This window comes from Brassica napus, unplaced genomic scaffold (genome assembly GCF_020379485.1).
Source record: "Brassica napus cultivar Da-Ae unplaced genomic scaffold, Da-Ae ScsIHWf_1165;HRSCAF=1660, whole genome shotgun sequence".
Taxonomy (NCBI): domain Eukaryota; kingdom Viridiplantae; phylum Streptophyta; class Magnoliopsida; order Brassicales; family Brassicaceae; genus Brassica; species Brassica napus.
The window spans coordinates 1-18,701 of record NW_026014587.1 but is presented as its reverse complement, the minus strand read 5'-3'; the positions used below and the strand labels follow the sequence as shown (position 1 = coordinate 18,701).

Here is an 18,701-nt window from a genome sequence, read left to right as displayed (position 1 = left end):
CGCAGCGACGTGCCGAGGTCGCTCCACGTCTATTTGTTTGGCTGAATTCATGTTTTCTCAAGGGCCTTTTGGTCATTTCATTATGCACGTTTTTATTTTCTAAACCTATGTTTTTTACTCTGGAAGCCACCACCAGGCAGATTATCTTTGGATCTATTGAGAAATACACAAAAACTCTCTTGAGAAGTTCATCTCTTGGATTTTGATTGTTATGTTCTTGTGTTCTTGTTGATTTCTTATCTATTTCTCTACATGATTAATCTGAAATCCAATATGGGTTTAAGAGGAATCATGGAGATTAGTGAGTAATCACCTTTTGAATTCATGGGTTAGGGAGATTAAGGGTGATTAGGTTAGTTCTAGGATGTTTTAGTGTAGATCATTCTTGTTCCTTGCTAGTAGAGTATTCATAATGCATCTTCTGAGTTGGCCACTCAAAAGTTGATCAATAGGCATTTCCCACCCGAAAGGTGTTTGATGAAATGCCTGAGACAACTCTCCTAGGCTTTTAGTATACTTTGCCAAAGACATTTGTTGTTAAAGATGCTAAGATAGCTAATAGACTTGTTAGTAATGATTGCTTTCATATTATTCAACCAAAGACATTTGATGTTTGAGATATGTTAGCAAATGAGCATTCATCTAGACATAGAGCTTGCTTAGAATTGTGTCTAGGCTTAAGGTTGATAGTTTGATTGATCATTTGCCATCCTTAATTCGATACTTGATCACCCAAGGTCTAATCCCTATGCCCATGAGTTCTCTTTTCCCTTAGTCAAGAAAGTATCATTCTGTTATTGCTTTCTAGTTTTAGTCATAGGTTAAAACCCATCTAAATCACTGGTTGCACTTAGATTAAGTGAGTACTTGCATTCTCAGTGCTTTGATATCCCTCAGAACTGGTTCGACAATCACTATACTACAACATTTGTTTTAGGAGCCTTGAAAACTCTTAATATCAGTCATCGAATAATAATAGAATAACTAGACTTAATATACATCTTGTGGGGATGAAAGTCATACTTAAAGATTTTTTAGCCTAACCAAAATCATTGTCTAGCACTTTGCATCGACTTTGGAATATAGGAATAGCTACCCATAGCAAAAACCAATAAATGAATGAATGAAGAAAATATATCATATGAATAAATCATGTTTGTATTTTTGGATAATACATGTATGAGAAATACAAAAGAAAAATAACTGTTATGGAATTTCAAAGTTGTAAGTCAGCTCATAGTGTTTGTGAGACTTTCTTAACAAAACAAAAAAAAAAATAGAGGCTAGATCCATGTGTGTTAACAAGTGTATGATTTCTTTATGTATGTGTTTATTTTTTTAGTATAATTCACCAAAACGAGCGTCCCACTATAAACACCAGATTTTTTTTCTTTTTGCTAGTTCATGATAGAAAACGATATGTTTATAAAAAGTACGGTACTTACATCCTAAAAAATAACCGTTATATCTATGATGCAATATGATCCATTGAAAATAAGAGAGGCTTAAAAATGAAGACAGACCCAAACAAATATATTTTATGCTTTTCTAAAATAAAATTCTGTAATGTTTCATGCTCAAATGGAGAAATCCAATGAAACACGCAAACTAAATTATTTTACAATATAAAAAGATGATCCTGTTGACATTAATCGTATTTAAATAACATATAGCTACGTTGATTTTTTCAAAAGCATATTATATATACTATTTAAATATGATATAAAAATAATAAATGTTCGCTACAAAATATTAGTGTTCTTTCTTTTTGAATTATATCATTTTTACCGGAAGCGGGAAGTTTACCAAGAGCGCTTCAAAGTTTTGGTGTTTCTCCATTGCCGGCGATGCGTTGCATTTGCTTCAAACCATGGCGTCGTTCGCCATCTCCCTCGGTTAAATCCACCGTCGTCGACGAACTTGGTAATTTCTCTTTATGCGTTGAATCCTGAAGAACACTATGATCGAAAACCTAACCTTAACCAAGAGCTATTGGCCTAGTGGTAAAGGAACTCCAGCTGGAGTGTCCGTTCTGGGTTCGAGTCGCCTTGGCCACCTTCTCGCTTATAACCGTGCGTGTCCGGATGGAAGGTCTCGTGGGGATTAGCCTGGGCTTACCGCCTGGGATCCCCACGGATATCAAAAAAAAAAAAAAAACCTAACCTTAGTCGTTTTCTCATGCAGATAATAGTAACAAAGACCGCGAGGGAAGCTCTTGTCCGAGATTCCGGGAATTCACTTTGGAAGAGTTGAATGTCGCTACTGACGGATTCTCCGCCGACAACATCGTGTCGGAACACAACGAGAAGGTTCCTAACATCGTCTACGAAGGGACGCTTGACGATGGAAAAAAGATTGCCGTAAAGCGGTTTCAGAAGCTGTCATGGCCTGACGCCTCCGAGTTCGTCGTGCGTCCTTATTTACTGTTTGATTAATTCTTTATCACTTCTGTTTCGATGGTCCTCTATTTATCCGGTGCTTGCTCATTTTATTTGACTTTATTTGTTGCAAGGTAGGATCTAAGATATTGGGGCAATAAAAAATATTATTTTCATGATTTGAGGGCTATGTAAAAGACCTCCAAAATTTTTTGGGGGCCAAGACAATGTTTCATAGGGCTATGCCCGGCTCTGATTGGTTGAGATGTTTTGAATGTGGCGATGTTCAAGGTTCTGTTCTGTTGCACATGGAAACTTTCTTGAATATGGCTTTGTGTTTTTTTTTTTTTCAGGAAGAAGCACAAGAAGTGGGAAAGTGTAGGAGTGAGGATATGGTCAGTTTGATAGGGTGTTGCTCAGAGGGTCAAGAGAGGCTTCTCGTTGCTGATTACATGCCCAATGGAACACTTGCAAAGCATCTATTCCACTGTAAGAGAGAGTCAACTTCTTTTATTAATTACAGTTCTTGATCTCCTTTGGCATTAAGTTTACCATCAGAGTTTGGTTTGTGTCTAAGAAAGTTGTTTGACTGTAAAATGTATTTTTGCAGGGGAGAAACGACCAATGAAATGGAAAATGAGGTTGAAGGTTGCGTTACATACAGCGAAAGCCTTGGAGTATTGTAATGATATGGGACTGGATTTGTACCATGATCTCAACACCTACAGAATATTGTTCGATAAGGTTAAGAAATTTTTTTTATCTCTCTGGGTTTGATAACTGTAACCGTCTTCATAATTATTCACCTTTCAAGTTGTGGGACAGGTTGGTAACCCTAGGCTGTCATGTTTCGGTCTCATGAAGTGTATCAGAGAGGGGAAGAGCTACAGTACAAACTTGGTATTTGCTCCTCCTGAATATTTGCGTCTAGGTACTCTGGTACCGGAGAGTAGCATATTCAGCTTTGGGACCTTGTTACTGGATCTTATGAGTGGCAAACATATTCCACCAAATCATGTAAGTCTCTCCTGACACAGTAGACAATTAATATCTATGTTGGTCCCTCAAGGTGTCAATCTTTAAAAGTGAAACCCAACCGAAAGTTTCTCCTTTGAGATACATACAATTAAATACTAATATATATATATATATGTATATATTTTGAGAATCTCGTGTCGAGAACTCTCCATTGGGGCTGCTCTGAGGCATCATATATGTAACTTGAGCAGTTTCTTATCTATGTCACTCCAGGCACTTGATCTCTTCCGTGGCAAAAACTACTTGGTGCTAATGGATTCTGCTCTAGACGGTCAGTTCTCTGATGAAGACAGGGCAGAACTAATCCACCTTGCATCCCGCTGTTTTCGGCGTGAACCAGACGAGAGACCAAGCATAAAGTTTCTTATGTCTGCTCTTTCAAGACTTGAGAAACGAGCTGAGTTATGGCCAAAACTCAAAGAAGAAAACATCCCTGTAAGTCATGAGGCCACATTAATTCTTCCAAGGTTGATAAGCTTTTTTTTTCATTCATGGGGCTTAATAATGACAGGATCCATCATACACTAAACCTGCAACAAATCAGCCATTGCGCTTGACCCCTCTTGGAGAAGCATGCTCAAGAGTGGATCTAAGTGGCATACACGAACTTCTCGAGAAACTTGGATATGGAGAGGACGATGTGTCAGTCACAAATGAGGTATATACATGTTTGTGAGAAACATAAACTCTTAGATACCACTCAATACCTCATTCTGAGGATGTCAATGCAGTTCTCATTCCAAATGTGGACGGGTGATCTGCAAGAGAATACTGATTACAAAAAGCATGGAGATGCTGCATTTCGTGCTAAGGATTTTGAGACTGCTATTGAATTCTACACAGAGGTATCATATACTCCACCCGTTTCAGTTTAATTGGAGTAAAATTTTGTTTTAAAATAAATGTCGTTTTAAAAAAAATTAATGCAAAATTTATTAACAGTATTCTCCAGTTTATTTTTTAATTGGTTAAAATATGGTTAGATGTATAGGTAATGATGTTTTTATTTTGGTAATATGCAAAAATAAATGTTTTCTTAATCTGTATGTATAAACTTAAAACAACAATTAAAATGAAACTGAGTGAGTATGAATCAACAAGAAACCTTCTTTCTCCCACACTAAAATATATAATATTTGTAAAGATTGAAATTCTATTATGAACAGTTCATGAGCGGAGCACCAGTGGTATCACCAACAGTATTAATCAGACGGTGTCTATGTTACCTAATGAGCGATATGTTCAGTGAGGCTCTAAGCGAGGCGATGCAAGCTCAGGTTGTGTCGCCAGAGTGTTCAACCGCTCTCTACTTACAAGCGGCTTGTCTCTTAAAGCTTGGGATGGAAGCAAAAGCTAAAGAAGCACTACAACAGGGCTCTGCTCTCGAAGCTGTTTAGAGTTACAACGACAACAAAACCAAGAATTGTACAGCTTCTTCTTCCTCTCCACACGTATTTAGAGATGTCAATACACGCAAAGCATATATAATTGTTTGCTTCTTTACCTATGTTTGAGAGAATCTTGATGTTACCTTCAAATTTGTGTGCTAAAACCTGGTCTTAAATGGATTATGGATTTTTTTTTCTTTCTCCTTGGTGAAACAACCATCATGATATGGTAAACGCAGACGCCATACAAGTCACATAGAAGTTGAAAAGACTCGATTTCGTAACTATCAAACCTATTTCTACGCAATTACATCATAACTTCGATTACAAGTAAACCTCAAACTCTCTGGGATCAAGAGATGAAACAATACAAATAAAGAAATCTGAAGAAGAAAAATCTCAGTTGCTCTTTATCCGTTCGTTAACTTTTATGTCGTGTGGACATTGGTTATGCTCTTTCCTTCTTCAGATCCAAGATAATGATCTTGATGTCCTCTTGAGCCATGAGACCTTAACCGACGAGTTGTTCTTCCATCGACCTCACACTGCTGCTTTCTCTAAACCTATTCTCAACTAAGCGACGCTGCTTATATCCGTTGCTATAGCAGCAAGTTCATAACTCGGAAACGTTGGTGGGTCTAAGTAGTCCACAAACTCTGGACCCAACAATGAGTTTTCTGAAATTTTCCGTTGTTGCTGCATTGCAGAGGAACAAACCGTTCGTTGTAAGCTCCTTCAAGCAATCTTAGCATTGCTGCGTCTTGTTTACATGATTGGAACTTATTTTGGTCTTGTATATATGTAGATAGGAAGACCTTTCCATGTGACTGTAAGCATTAGAAGAACTGAGCTGCGCTAAGGGGCGGAAAAGGAGGATCATTGTTGCCTTCTGGCCTAGAGATGCCTTCTCCGTTTGTTTTGTCTGGGCACTGTTATTCATACATCTTCATGGAAGTTGCCATATGACGATACAAGCGGAGTAGTTACATAGCCACCATCACCCGAAGATAAGTTATTATAGACAAAGTTTTCCACATCGGTAGTTGATGTCTCGAGTTTTAACCCGATTATCTAACTGCAAGTGCACAGTAAAGTACGCAGTAGTAATACGGGATCGAATCCACAGGGACCGATGATCACACGTAGAGTTGCAGACAAGTTAATAGCTACAGCGAATCAAGATATATTTTTGATGGTTTTTGTTTAATTTTCTCTAGTGTCACAAAGCATAAACAAGCATGTAAAAAAAATGATTTAAACGATTTGAAAACTATTTTAAAACAAACGTTGGGCATTGGGAATTCTCAGGGATTTCTTTTTAATCAAGATACAATTAATGGAAGACACAGGGATATATTAAGAACCGTCTAGAACTCAAACACGATATTAGAATTAACCTACTTCCGTAGCGCTAATTCTCTATGTTATAGAAATCTCCACACTAACTTCCGCTGAGTTTCAATTTCTAAACAAGCATTAAGAACAGGTTCAATATGTTCACAAAGCGCAATAACATCAACTTTCGAGGGTTAAGGACACTTTGCTCATCTAAAGTATTTTCGGAAGTTCAAACAATCACTTTCGGTGCATCAAACAATCTGAAATCATGAACTAAGTGATCAATTCAGTTCAAGCAGTAAGAAATCCATTAGATGAAGAACCAAAACGTAATCCCTTAGTCTACACACGTTTTATGGATCAAAACATCAAGAAATCCCCTATGAGAACCCCTAAACCCAACTAGATGACTACTCACACATAACTAAGCAAGAACAAAACGATTTTGATGAAGAAAACATGATAAGATTGTATTAAAACAGAGTAAAGGTTCAGAAGATCTTCTCCAAATGGTTTTGAGATGAACTCCTTTACAAATCTTCACAAATCACACCAAAACAAGTACAAAACACTCAAATCTTCTCTCTAGAACTTGTAAATCTCCTCCTTGGTCGCCCCTGGTCTTTTCTGAGTCTCCAAAGTCGAGTTCTCCTGTGAATTATTGAGGAGAGTGGGTAAAAAGGAGTGAAAAGCTCGTTTGTGCGTGTGGAGCCCGTAGAGCCTGAGATCGGTCGATCCACATAGACCGGATCGGTCGATCTGTGGCTGAAACCGTGGATCGGTCGATCCACATGGACTGGATCGGTCGATCTGTGGCTCTGTGCGATCAATACTTCATTCGGTCCATTGTTCGGTCCATCTTGCTTCTGAATAAATCCCGAATGCGTTCTTTTCTTTCAAGCTATCTAGTAACCTGCATATTACACTTAAGAACACCAAAACGCATCAAATAGACCAAAACATTAATTAAAAACGACCATTTAATTGCTCCAAAACGAGTTTAAAACCGTTAAAAACACGGAATATCAACTCCCCCAGACTTGAATCTTTGCTTGTCCTCAAGTAAAGAGGATTAAAATTTGGGAGCTCACTAACCCTCAGTATCTCTTACCTTGTGATTTCGCTAACCACTTAAATCAGAGACTGTCAAGGCATTCATTCCAAATCCCCACCAAGACCGCGCAAACCTTTCCATATTTCAGACCTGCAAGTCTCAGTTTCAAGTAATCAACTCTTTACATTCATTAAAAAGTGCGTGACCTTTCCACCAAAGATATCTCCATCAGGTATAACGGGCTCGGTGTTTGGGAGGCTGTTTTAGTGTTTAATTAGGTGAGGCTCAAGTGTTTGTGGGTATCAGCGAATACAAAAAAAAAATGCAAAACATTATGCAAAATCGCTGGAGAAACCGAGTATATTGATAACCACGTTTTCGAACTGCTCAAGTTTCAAATGATCAAAACCCAACAAATCTCAAATTCTAACCCCAAATTTAAACAAAACACAAAATAAAAATAAAATGTCTAAATCAAATCTATTGAATGAGATATAAACATGAACTCTTTTTTTTTTTTTTTTTTTTTTTTTTTTTTTTTTTTTTTTCATTATTATTATTTTTTTTTTTTTTTTTTTTTTTTAGAACGAAAACTTATACAAACCGAAATCGAATATATACACTGCGATGCAATCACACACTTACAACACCCAATTTTTCTATTTACACCTCTAGACACACAGGTCCGTGTCTAACCACCTAAATGTTCCGATCCTACCTAAGCAGTCGGATGAACCATGTCTACCCTAATCTCTCCATTGTTTTTGCACATGTATGCACATATGATCAGTGTGTAAGAATGCATGGAGATGAAATAAAAGGGTAAGGTGTAGGTGAGGTACCAAACTATTGATGAGTCTGGCCATTCAGGATTATTAAAGAGTGGTAAAATGTGGTAAAGAAAATCCTGAATGTGTATATGGTGTACCGTTTCCTGATGTTGATTCCTGGTCAAAAGAAATTAAATTCATTAATGGTCAAAAATATTTGAGTCGATTACAATTCACCGAGACTTGATAAAGATTTAAGGAGAGGTTGCTTGGTCAAGTGGTTCCTCGGTTTGTCTGCGCTAACAGTCCTGAAAAATGGTCAATATGAAATGTAATGCACAACACACAAGGAAATAGTCTAATAATCATCACAGGGTCTGAGAAAAAAATACGTAGAGTTTTTTTTTTTTTTTTTTTTTTTTTTTTTTTTTTTAAAACACAATCAAATCCGATAAACTAAGAAAATAAAAGAAATAAAAGCAATATGGTACATAAGTAGCATCCTCCCCCAGACTTACTTCACACCGTCTCGGTGTGAAAATAATTCCAAGAGAGATTACCGATCAGGCGTTGCGGTCAGTACGCCTCTTGGAGCGCCTCTCCAAGGCTCCATCATCATCAGAGTCCTCCGCTGCCTCAGGTCCAGCAGCGGTGTCGTGAGCGCCTGAGTCGTCATCGCTATCTCCAGAAACAGCTGGCTGTGATGCGCATCCCTTCTTAATGTTGCAGATTCCCTTCCACATCTTCAGCAGTATGGAGTTGTTGGTTTGATGGCTCTTGATCGACCAAGCGTTGATCTCAGCAGCGGATGCAGTAGCGGGAGGTGCTGGTGGCAGCATATACGGAGTGAAATCCGTGGGGAAAAGACCTTCCTCATCTTCAGGTTCCTCCTCTATATCATCATGTGGTGTCTGCTGGTGTGTCGATGATGATGCGACTCCTTTCTTCTTCAGTGTCGCGGGTCTGGTGCAGAGAGATGCAGGCGGTGGTAGAAATATGATAGCACCTGGATCAGTCAGCTCGGTGATGGCGGTATCGGGTAGCTTGACAAATTGCTCTCTCCCTTGTTGGTTCTGGAACTGGTAGATATGAGGGGCGGACTTGTCGATGCTTCCTCGCCAAGGGCCGGTGAGGTAGTGGCTGCTAATGAGTGCTCTCATGTCGAAAAAGTTCTGATACATCCCCTTCTTATCCACCACTCTGTCAACAGGTGGAAGAAACACCCACAATGCCTTAAGATCTGTGTGATAACCGCTCCAAACCCACATCTCTTCGTATCTGAAACTTTGAAGTACGCAAGCTTCTCCGCGATCACAGCTCCTATGTTTATGTCCTTCCCGCTAACATAGGTAATGTCCGCGCCTTGAGGCCATAGGTGTCCAGCCCCAATGAACAGAAGAGCTAGCTCATCTTTTGTCACTGCAGCGGGTTCTGTCTTCCCATAGATAACACTGCTGATCACTCTCACAGCATATCGCAGAACAGGGCTACGAATTCTAGCTTGCTTGGCCTCTCGAGAGATGAAGTTTCCTGAAGCGATGAATGTCCAGAAATCATTGTGTTCCGGGAAGTCAGGAACACAAGATTGACGTCCTTTTCCGAACCCAAAGACGTCGCAAAGCTGAAAGATGGTCATGGAGTGGAACTGCCTGTTCACAATGAAGGAGAACATCGCCTTATCAGCTACCGGGTTGTCCTCGTCAGGATGGTAGAGGCGGGCTGATGCGAGGAACTGCCTGGTCAAATCAGCATAGCAATCACAGTGGAGATCGAAGATGTACCCCAGGCCAATCTTCTCGAACAAGGCTTCAATATCCTCGGTTATCCCCAATGCATCTGTAGTGTCTCTGTGAGCGAAACGCGACGGACATATTTCCACTCCCCTCATCTGCTCATAGAAATCATCATCATGTATATCCCACTGCTGGTTATCTCTCGATTCGCAGGATGAGACCTATCCGTCTTTCGGAACCTGCCCTTTGTGCTGAGCCTAGCAGCCTGTACCGAGGAACTCTCACGCTCACCCTGCTTCTTCTGTCTCTTAGGCATTATCTACAAAATTGATTCATCAAAACCCAAGTAAGAGACAAATACAAAAATACTCTTATAAAATCAATTTTGATCAATCCCCTAAACATGTAAAAATTTAGCACACATCTCTTCTCAAAACTCAAGATAACATATCACACTTCATTCCCATTTTCGTTTTTCAATTAAACTCCAAAAATTTTTTTTTTTTTTTTTTTTTTTTTTTCAATCGCAAATCATCCACAAATTGGCAATCAAGGTAACCCATGAGTATAATCATCACAAATAAACCATCCTAGATGCTATTCCATTTAGAATTCGGAGATTCCCCCTACATCCAACCCTAGGGCGATTTTAGATTCCAAATTTAGGAAGTCATACCTGTGTCTTGATGAAAACTGATGGTAGAAACGGATAGAGCTTGAAAAACTAATGAGTTTAGCACCAAGAATTACAAAAATCGGTTGAGATATGATGAAAATCGATTTGGGTGTTCTTGAGAGGTTTGAGAGAGTTTGAGAGGAGAGGAAGATGAAATCAGAGGTGTTTTGATCCTTTTTCGCGAGAGTTTGAATTTTATGGGTGTTTTCCGGTTTAAATTAAGTGAAATCAAACCGGACATGCCTTACCTTGGATCGACCGATCCAATACGTATGGATCGACCGATCCGTGACTTGGATCGACCGATCCGTGACTTGGATCGACCGATCTAGTGTCCTGGATCGACCGATCCCTTACCTGGATCGCCGTTCTGTTTCTTTCGGATCGATCTATGCCTGATCGTGATACATGCCTAAAAATCATCTAAAAACACAACCAAAAATCAATTCACACAAGAAAACATAATCACAAAAAGAGAAAGAAAATCAAACCATGTGGGTTGCCTCCCACTCAGCGCTTGTTTAAAGTCGCGAGCCTGACTATTTTGTTGTCCTTAGGCGAGATCGGGTTCCGATAAAGGAATGTTGGTTCCTTCTTCGGGTTTTGCATCTGTGAAGTAAGGTTTTAGCCTCTGCCCATTGACGGTGAATTTCCTCCCATTGTCTTCCAAGACAACAGCTCCATAAGGTCTAACCTCTGTGATGGTGAAAGGTCCGGACCAACGAGACTTAAGCTTTCCAGGAAATAGCTTGAGTCTAGAGTTGAACAGAAGGACTTTGTCTCCAGCAGCGAAGTCTCTCGGGATTATCTTTCTGTCATGCCACGCCTTAGTTCTTTCCTTGTAGATTTTGGTGTTCTCATAGGCGTTCAACCGAATCTCGTCCAGCTCGTTCAACTGAACCATCCTCCTTTCTGCAGCGGTTTTAATGTCGAAGTTCATCAACTTCGTTGCCCAGAAACCACTGTACTCCAATTCCACAGGTAGGTGACAAGACTTTCCATAGACCAGATTAAAAGGAGTGGTGCCCAAGGGAGTCTTGTAGGCGGTTCTATACGCCCATAAGGCGTCATCAAGCTTCACAGCCCAGTCTTTCCTTGTTTTGCCTACAGCCTTCTCCAAAATTCCTTTGATTTCTCGGTTCGATATTTCAACCTGCCCACTTGTCTGAGGATGATAAGGTGTAGCTACCTTATGCTTTACTCCATGTTTCTTCAGCAGTTTATCGAACGTCTTGTTGATGAAGTGAGAGCCTCCATCACTAATAACCACTCTCGGGATCCCGAATCTTGGAAAAATGATTGTCTTGAACATTTTCTTGACAACACTAGAGTCATTTGTCTTGCTGGCTACTGCTTCCACCCACTTGGAGACATAATCAACCGCAACCAGGATGTACTCATTTCCATAAGAAGATGGGAAAGGGCCCATAAAATCAATTCCCCATACATCAAAAACTTCAACTTCAAGGATGAAATTTTGGGGCATCTCATTTCTCTTACTGATGTTGCCCTTCCGCTGACATGCATCACACTTTGAGACAAACTCATGGGCGTCTCTGAAAAGTGTAGGCCACCAGTAACCAGCCTGCAGGACCTTAGAAACCGTCTTGAATGTTGCAAAATGGCCTGCGTATTCTGAACTGTGGCAGTGGAAAAGAATCCCTTGCATCTCATTCTCCAGAACACATCTCCTGAATAAACCATCTGAGCATCTCTTGTAGAGGAAGGGATCATCCCAGTAGTAGTGGTTCACATCTCTCATGAACTTCTTCCTCTCATACCCCTTCAGGTTCGGTGGTTCAATTCCAGCACATAGGTAGTTTGCAAAGTCTGCAAACCATGGGAGATCATCCTGAATTTGTCTCATGACACAGCAATCAGCCTGATCCAAATACTCATCCTCCAGCAAGGTGATCACATAGACATTCTCCTCGGGTAATGTATCATCCAGTGGTGTTTCAGCTTCCACTCTCATTCGGGAAAGATGATCTGCCACTCCATTTTCTGCTCCTCTCTTGTCTCTGATCTCAATATCAAACTCCTGTAGCAGTAAGATCCACCTTAAGAGTCTCGGTTTAGCATCTTTTTTCGTCATCAGGTACTTCAAGGCTGCATGATCTGTGTGCACAATTACTTTCGAGCCCACCAAATAGGACCTGAACTTCTCGAAAGCATAAACTACTGCCAGCAACTCCTTCTCAGTGGTAGCATACTTGATTTGAGCATCATCAAGCGTTCGGCTGGCATAATAGATCACATGGAGTTTCTTGTCTTTTCTCTGCCCCAAAACAGCTCCAATCGCGTAATCACTTGCGTCACACATTATTTCAAATGGCAAGTCCCAATCTGGTGGCTGCACAATGGGAGCACTGACTAGAGACTTCTTGAGAATCTGAAACGCAGCGAGGCAGTCAGCATCAAAAACAAACTTCGCTTCTTTGCACAGCAGACGGGTGAGTGGCCTCGCTATCATAGAGAAGTCTTTGATAAACCTCCTGTAGAAACCGGCATGTCCCAGAAAACTCCGAATATCCCTCACTGTCCTAGGAGGCTGTAGGCTGGTCATAACTTCAATCTTTGCTTTGTCAACCTCGATACCCTGCTCTGATATCCTGTGACCCAAAACAATGCCATCTTTCACCATGAAATGGCACTTCTCCCAATTTAGCACCAAGTTCTTCTCCTCACATCTTTCCAGCACCTTGCACAGATTAGCAAGGCAGTCGGTAAATGAAGAACCGTAGACTGAGAAATCGTCCATAAAAACCTCCATAATGTCCTCAATAAGATCAGTAAAGATCGACATCATGCATCTCTGGAAAGTGGCAGGAGCATTGCACAATCCGAAGGGCATTCTCCTGTAGGCAAAAGTACCGTATGGACAGGTGAATGTTGTCTTCTCTTGGTCCTCTGGATGAATGGGTATCTGAAAGAACCCGGAGTAGCCATCGAGAAAACAGTAGTAGGGGTGGTTGGCTAGTCTTTCCAGCATCTGGTCAATGAAAGGAAGTGGGAAGTGGTCCTTCCTTGTGGCTGAGTTTAGCTTCCTGTAGTCAATGCACATCCTATGCCCTGTGACTGTTCTGGTAGGAATCAGCTCAGCCTTCTCATTTGTGATGACAGTGATGCCACCCTTCTTAGGAACCACATGAACCGGGCTCACCCAAGTGCTGTCTGAAATTGGGTAGATCACCCCTGCACTCAACAGCTTTAGAATCTCCTTTTTCACAACTTCCATCAGTTTGGGATTCAGTCTTCGCTGGTGCTCTATGGACGTCTTTGACTCATCCTCCAAGTGAATCTTGTGCATGCAAAGATCTGGAGAAATACCTGTAATATCATCCAAAGAGTACCCCAATGCTTTTCTATACTTTCGCAATTTTGAAAGAAGCAAAGCGGTCTCCACATTATTCAGGTTAGCACAAATAATAACAGGATATGTGGAATTCGGTCCCAAGAATGCATACCTCAGCCCAGCTGGGAGGGCTTTAAGTTCCACCTTTGGAGCATTCTCCTCACTCCAATCTGGTTGGGAGGATGACGGTTTGACGGTTTTATCGGTGCCTGAGTCTTCAAGGCTGACATAGGCGACATGCTTCTCAATCGGTGAGGCTGAATCCAAAATCTCAGAAAATCCAACCACTTCTTGGTTCATGAACCCGAACTCACTCTCCCTTTGGGTCAATGCGACTTGTAGAGGATCATCAGTGTGCAACTCTTCATCCATTTCCTCCACCAGTTCAGTCAATGTATCAACCCAGAAAGTCTGTCCATCAATAGTCGGATTTTTCAGCACCTTCTCCACATTGTATCTCATCGCCATGTCTCCTAGACGTAAGTCTATATGCCCATTCTGTACATCAATCATGGCTCCAGCAGTAGCTAAAAACGGTCTGCCCAAAATGAGAGGATCTTTAGGTTCCTCTTCCAGCTCCAGAACTACAAAATCGGTAAGCACATATCCCTTTCCAACACCAACAGGGATGTTTTCTAGTACACCGACTGGTCTTCGCACTGATCGGTCAGCAAGGACCAAGGAGATCCTTGTAGGTTTGTAGTTCGTCATGCCTAGCCTCTCAGAGACAGAGAAAGGCATTAGGCTCACTCCTGAACCCAGATCGCAGAGACTCTTCTCAAAGGTAAGTGATCCAATGCGGCATGGTAGAACAAATGCTCCGGGATCTTCACGCTTTTTAGGCATGACATTTTGTAGAACTGCGCTACATTCCTCATTGAGCATCAACACACCACGCTCTAGGCTCATCTTATCGGTAAGAATCTCCTTCATGTACCTTTTAAGAGAAGGTACCATCTTCACCGCTTCAACGAATGGCAATCTCACATGTAACTCCCCAACAAGGTTCTTTAGCTTCTCGTACTCACGTTCTTTGATCTTCTGCCTTGGTCTGGATGGGTATGGAGCCTTAGGAACATAAGCAGGAGGCGCCACATACACCTCTTCAGGTTCAGAGGAATTTGGCTTCGTTGACACGGGATCGGTCGATCCACATGGACCGGATCGGTCGATCTCCATCCCTTTGGATCGGTCGATCTGTTCCTGAGATCGGTCGATCTCTTTCTTATTCGATCCCTCAATCGTTTTTCCACTCCTAAGTGTTACAGCATTCACAAACTCCTTGGGATTCGTCTCTGACTTCCCTGGTAGAAATCCAGGTGCTGTTCTGCTGCTGGAGGCGGTTTGAGCAACTTGCTTTTCCAAAACTTTCAAATGGGTGTTCAAAGCTTCAAACTTCCCATTAAGCTCTCCATACATGTTATCCACCTTGGTGTTTATCTCTGCAGTGCTATTCTTCTGACCTTCTAGCACCATTTGCAGCATCTTCTTAATTTCGTTATCCTGAGAAGACTGTGACGAAGAGGCATTCCCTTGATTCTGGTAGTTGTTGTACTGCTGCCTTTGCTGAAATCCTGAGTTGCCCGAGTTGTTCCCCTGATATTGATTTCTGTTCTGATATCCTTGGTTGAACACACTCTGGTTCTGATTCTGGTTCTGCCTGTTTCCTGCCTGAGGGTAGGACTGATGTTGTGGATTCTCCACATTGTTGCTCCGGTAAGACAGATTATTTTGCTGATTTTGACTCCATCCAAGGTTCTGATTGTAGCCTCTGTTGTAGTTTCCTTGACCACCAATGTAGTTCACATCAGCTTGCATATCATCTGAATCATCACCAACAGTTTCTTGTGAGGAACGATAGCCTTGCTCCTCCACAAATTTCACAGATTTCTGATCTCTCTTGAGAAGCATCTCAATCTTGGCATTCAGCTCATCTATCTTCTTGGATTCATAACCAACACCCTTCTGGCTGGTGTCAAACCTTGACTTGCGGTTTGCTTTGCTGGATGACAGGTTGTTCAGCAAGGTGTAAGCTTCTTCAACAGTCTTGGTCATGAAATCACCATTACTTGCTGTGTCCATGGCATCTTGACTCTCTTCATGAACTCCATTATAGAAAATGTTCAGCAAGCTCACATCAGTGTAACCATGGTGAGGGCAGTCCTGTGTGTACTCCTTGAAACGCTCCCAAGCCTCATGAAAGCTTTCTGAATCAAGCTGCTGAAAGCTTCCAATTCTGCTTCTCAGATATGTGGACCTTGACTTGGTGAAGAAATGCTGTAGAAAAGCAGCTCTTGTCTCTTCCCATGTAGTAAGAGATCCTGGAGGGATGGACTTTAACCATCTGATAGCTTTATCAGCTAAGGAAAACGGGAACAACCTGCATTTCAAAGCGCCTTGAGGAACTCCATTATGTCTGCTGGTGTCACAGACTCGCTCAAAATGCTCCAAGTGATACATCGGGTCCTCAGACGGGTTTCCATGAAACGGATTTTTCTCCACCAAATTAATGAGACCAGTCTTGATCTCAAAGTCTCTTCTCTCAATGGGAGGTGGGCGAATCCCAGAACGATCGGCATAGAATGCATCTGGTGTATCATAATGTGCAAGCGTCATCCTAGGCATGCCATAGTCTCCAGCCTGTTGTCTTGCAGCTACACCAGCCTGCTGATTATCACCAGCATTGTTGCCTTCTCGTTCATCTACAGGAATTGGATTTTGCGGGTTGTCCTGAAACTGGTCTTCTTGGTGTTCAGCCATTTCAACCTCTTCAGCGGACTCAAGTCTTTTCTTTTTCACTTGTCTCTCTAGGCGGCCGAGCTCTAACTCCAAAGGTATTAAATTCGATGATCCTTTGCTTCTAGTATGAAATCCGCTCATTCACCTGAAAACACAAACAGAAAGAGAAAGACAGAAACATTAGACAAAATAAAAATGCTATAGTCTTAAACTGATCATTAACTCTAGGGTGACCAAATGGTCCCCGGCAACGGCGCCAAAAACTTGATGTGTCGAGTTTTAACCCGATTATCTAACTGCAAGTGCACAGTAAAGTACGCAGTAGTAATGCGGGATCGAATCCACAGGGACCGATGATCACACGTAGAGTTGCAGACAAGTTAATAGCTACAGCGAACGAAGATATATTTTTGATGGTTTTTATTTAATTTTCTTTAGTGTCACAAAACATAAACAAGCTGTAAAAAGATGATTTAAACGATTTGAAAACTATTTTAAAACAAACGTTGGGCATTGGGAATTCTCAGGGATTTCTTTTTAATCAAGATACAATTAATGGCAGACACAGGGATATATTAAGAACCGTCTAGAACTCAAACACGATATTAGAATTAACCTACTTCCGTAGCGCTAATTCTCTATGTTATAGAAATCTCCACACTAACTTCCGCTGAGTTTCAATTTCTAAACAAGCATTAAGAACAGGTTCAATATGTTCACAAAGCGCAATAACATCAACTTCCGAGGGTTAAGGACACTTTGCTCATCTAAAGTATTTTCGGAAGTTCAAACAATCACTTTCGGTGCATCAAACAATCTGATATCATGAACTAAGTGATCAATTCAGTTCAAGCAGTAAGAAATCCATTAGATGAAGAACCAAAACGTAATCCCTTAGTCTACACACGTTTTATGAATCAAAACATCAAGAAATCCCCTATGAGAACCCCTAAACCCAACTAGATGACTACTCACACATAACTAAGCAAGAACAACACGATTTTGATGAAGAAAACATGATAAGATTGTATTAAAACAGAGTAAAGGTTCAGAAGATCTTCTCCAAATGGTTTTGAGATGAACTCCTTTACAAATCTTCACAAATCACACAAAACAAGTTACAAAACTCTCAAATCTCTCTCAAGAACTTGTAAATCTCCTTCTTGGTCGTCCCTGGTCTTTTCTGAGTCCCAAAAGTCGAGTTCTTTTGTCCATTATTGAGGGGAGTGGGTAAAAAGGAGTGAAAAGCTCGTTGGTGCGTGTGGAGCCCGTAGAGCGTGGGATCGGTCGATCCACATGGACCGGATCGGTCGATCTAGTGCATGAAACCGTAGCGACACGCTTTTCTTCTTAGCTCTGGATCGGTCGATCCACAGACAATGGATCGGTCGATCTATGTCCTGTGCGATCAATACTTCTCATTCGGTCCATTGTTCGGTCCATCTTGCTTCTGAATAAATCCCGAATGCGTTCTTTTCTTGCAAGCTATCTAGTAACCTGCATATTACACTTAAGAACACGAAAACGCATCAAATAGACCAAAACATTAATTAAAACCGACCATTTAATTGCTCCAAAACGAGTTTAAAACCGTTAAAAACACGGAATATCAGTTTTCGATTTTTTTCTCAAGAACTGGGACGTTTAGTGTAACGTTGGCCATAGGCGCAGTGGCGGCTGGAGTTGTCTTACCAGCGTTATTGCGAACTGCATTTTGTCTTTCGTATTTCCAGACATTGTTTTGATTCAAGCGTTTGCGGCTATGAGTTAGAGTAATCCATACCCCCCCCCCTCTTCTAGCGCCAAACTGTGGGAACCGAAATTCACACTGGCGAATTTTCGTTTAAATTAGGAAAGTTAGGAAAACCTAATTTTCCAGAGGTCTTTGATATCTGCCAAACCCACACGCCAAGCAATCAGAACACGAAAGTAAAAACGAAAAGAATAAAAAAATCGTAGGACGTTTACAACAAGGTAGGAGCCTTGCTACAAGAGCTGTTGGCAAGTTCCCTAGTTCTAATAACCTAAGACTGCAGAACCTAGTTGAATCGCAACTCGAAATAACAAAAACGGAAAGTGCCTAAATGCTCTAAGTGCTAATTTGCTCTTTATCGCGAATCCCTTGCCTCTCACCTAGGACTCCTTGTATACTTACTCCTAGGTCGGTTTTGCGCATTTCCCCTTCTGCCCTTAAGCGTCATAGCTCAAAAATGGAGAATATTCCCATTTCCG

The 18,701-nt window shown here is 41.1% G+C and overlaps 1 protein-coding gene, 1 non-coding gene and 1 pseudogene across 2 annotated transcripts; 2 read left to right on the top strand and 1 right to left on the bottom strand.

Moving 5' to 3' along the window:
* The first annotated feature begins 1,480 nt into the window (after positions 1–1,480).
* LOC125596257 (serine/threonine-protein kinase BSK6-like) lies at positions 1,481–5,001 on the top strand. Its single transcript, XM_048771447.1, has 9 exons — positions 1,481–1,923; positions 2,185–2,408; positions 2,732–2,867; positions 2,989–3,122; positions 3,204–3,395; positions 3,630–3,851; positions 3,928–4,074; positions 4,148–4,261; positions 4,583–5,001. The coding sequence occupies exons 1-9, from the start codon at positions 1,848–1,850 to the stop codon at positions 4,811–4,813; spliced, it is 1,476 nt and encodes a 491-aa protein (XP_048627404.1). The 5' UTR covers positions 1,481–1,847; the 3' UTR covers positions 4,814–5,001.
* Positions 4,855–7,337, bottom strand: LOC125596258 (annotated as a pseudogene).
* An 8,536-nt stretch (positions 7,338–15,873) lies between these two features.
* Positions 15,874–15,980, top strand: LOC125596260. Its single transcript, XR_007330987.1, has one exon. It is a non-coding gene; the product is annotated as a small nucleolar RNA R71 (small nucleolar RNA).
* The last annotated feature ends 2,721 nt before the right edge of the window (positions 15,981–18,701 follow it).

Bases quoted from the DNA above. Each gene is read 5' to 3' on its own strand.
- LOC125596257 (XM_048771447.1), top strand. From the start codon at position 1,848: ATGCGTTGCATTTGCTTCAAACCATGGCGTCGTTCGCCATCTCCCTCG. The intron at 1,924-2,184 runs GTAATTTCTCTT...TTTCTCATGCAG, and splicing joins CACCGTCGTCGACGAACTTG to ATAATAGTAACAAAGACCGC. The intron at 4,075-4,147 runs GTATATACATGT...ATGTCAATGCAG, and splicing joins ATGTGTCAGTCACAAATGAG to TTCTCATTCCAAATGTGGAC.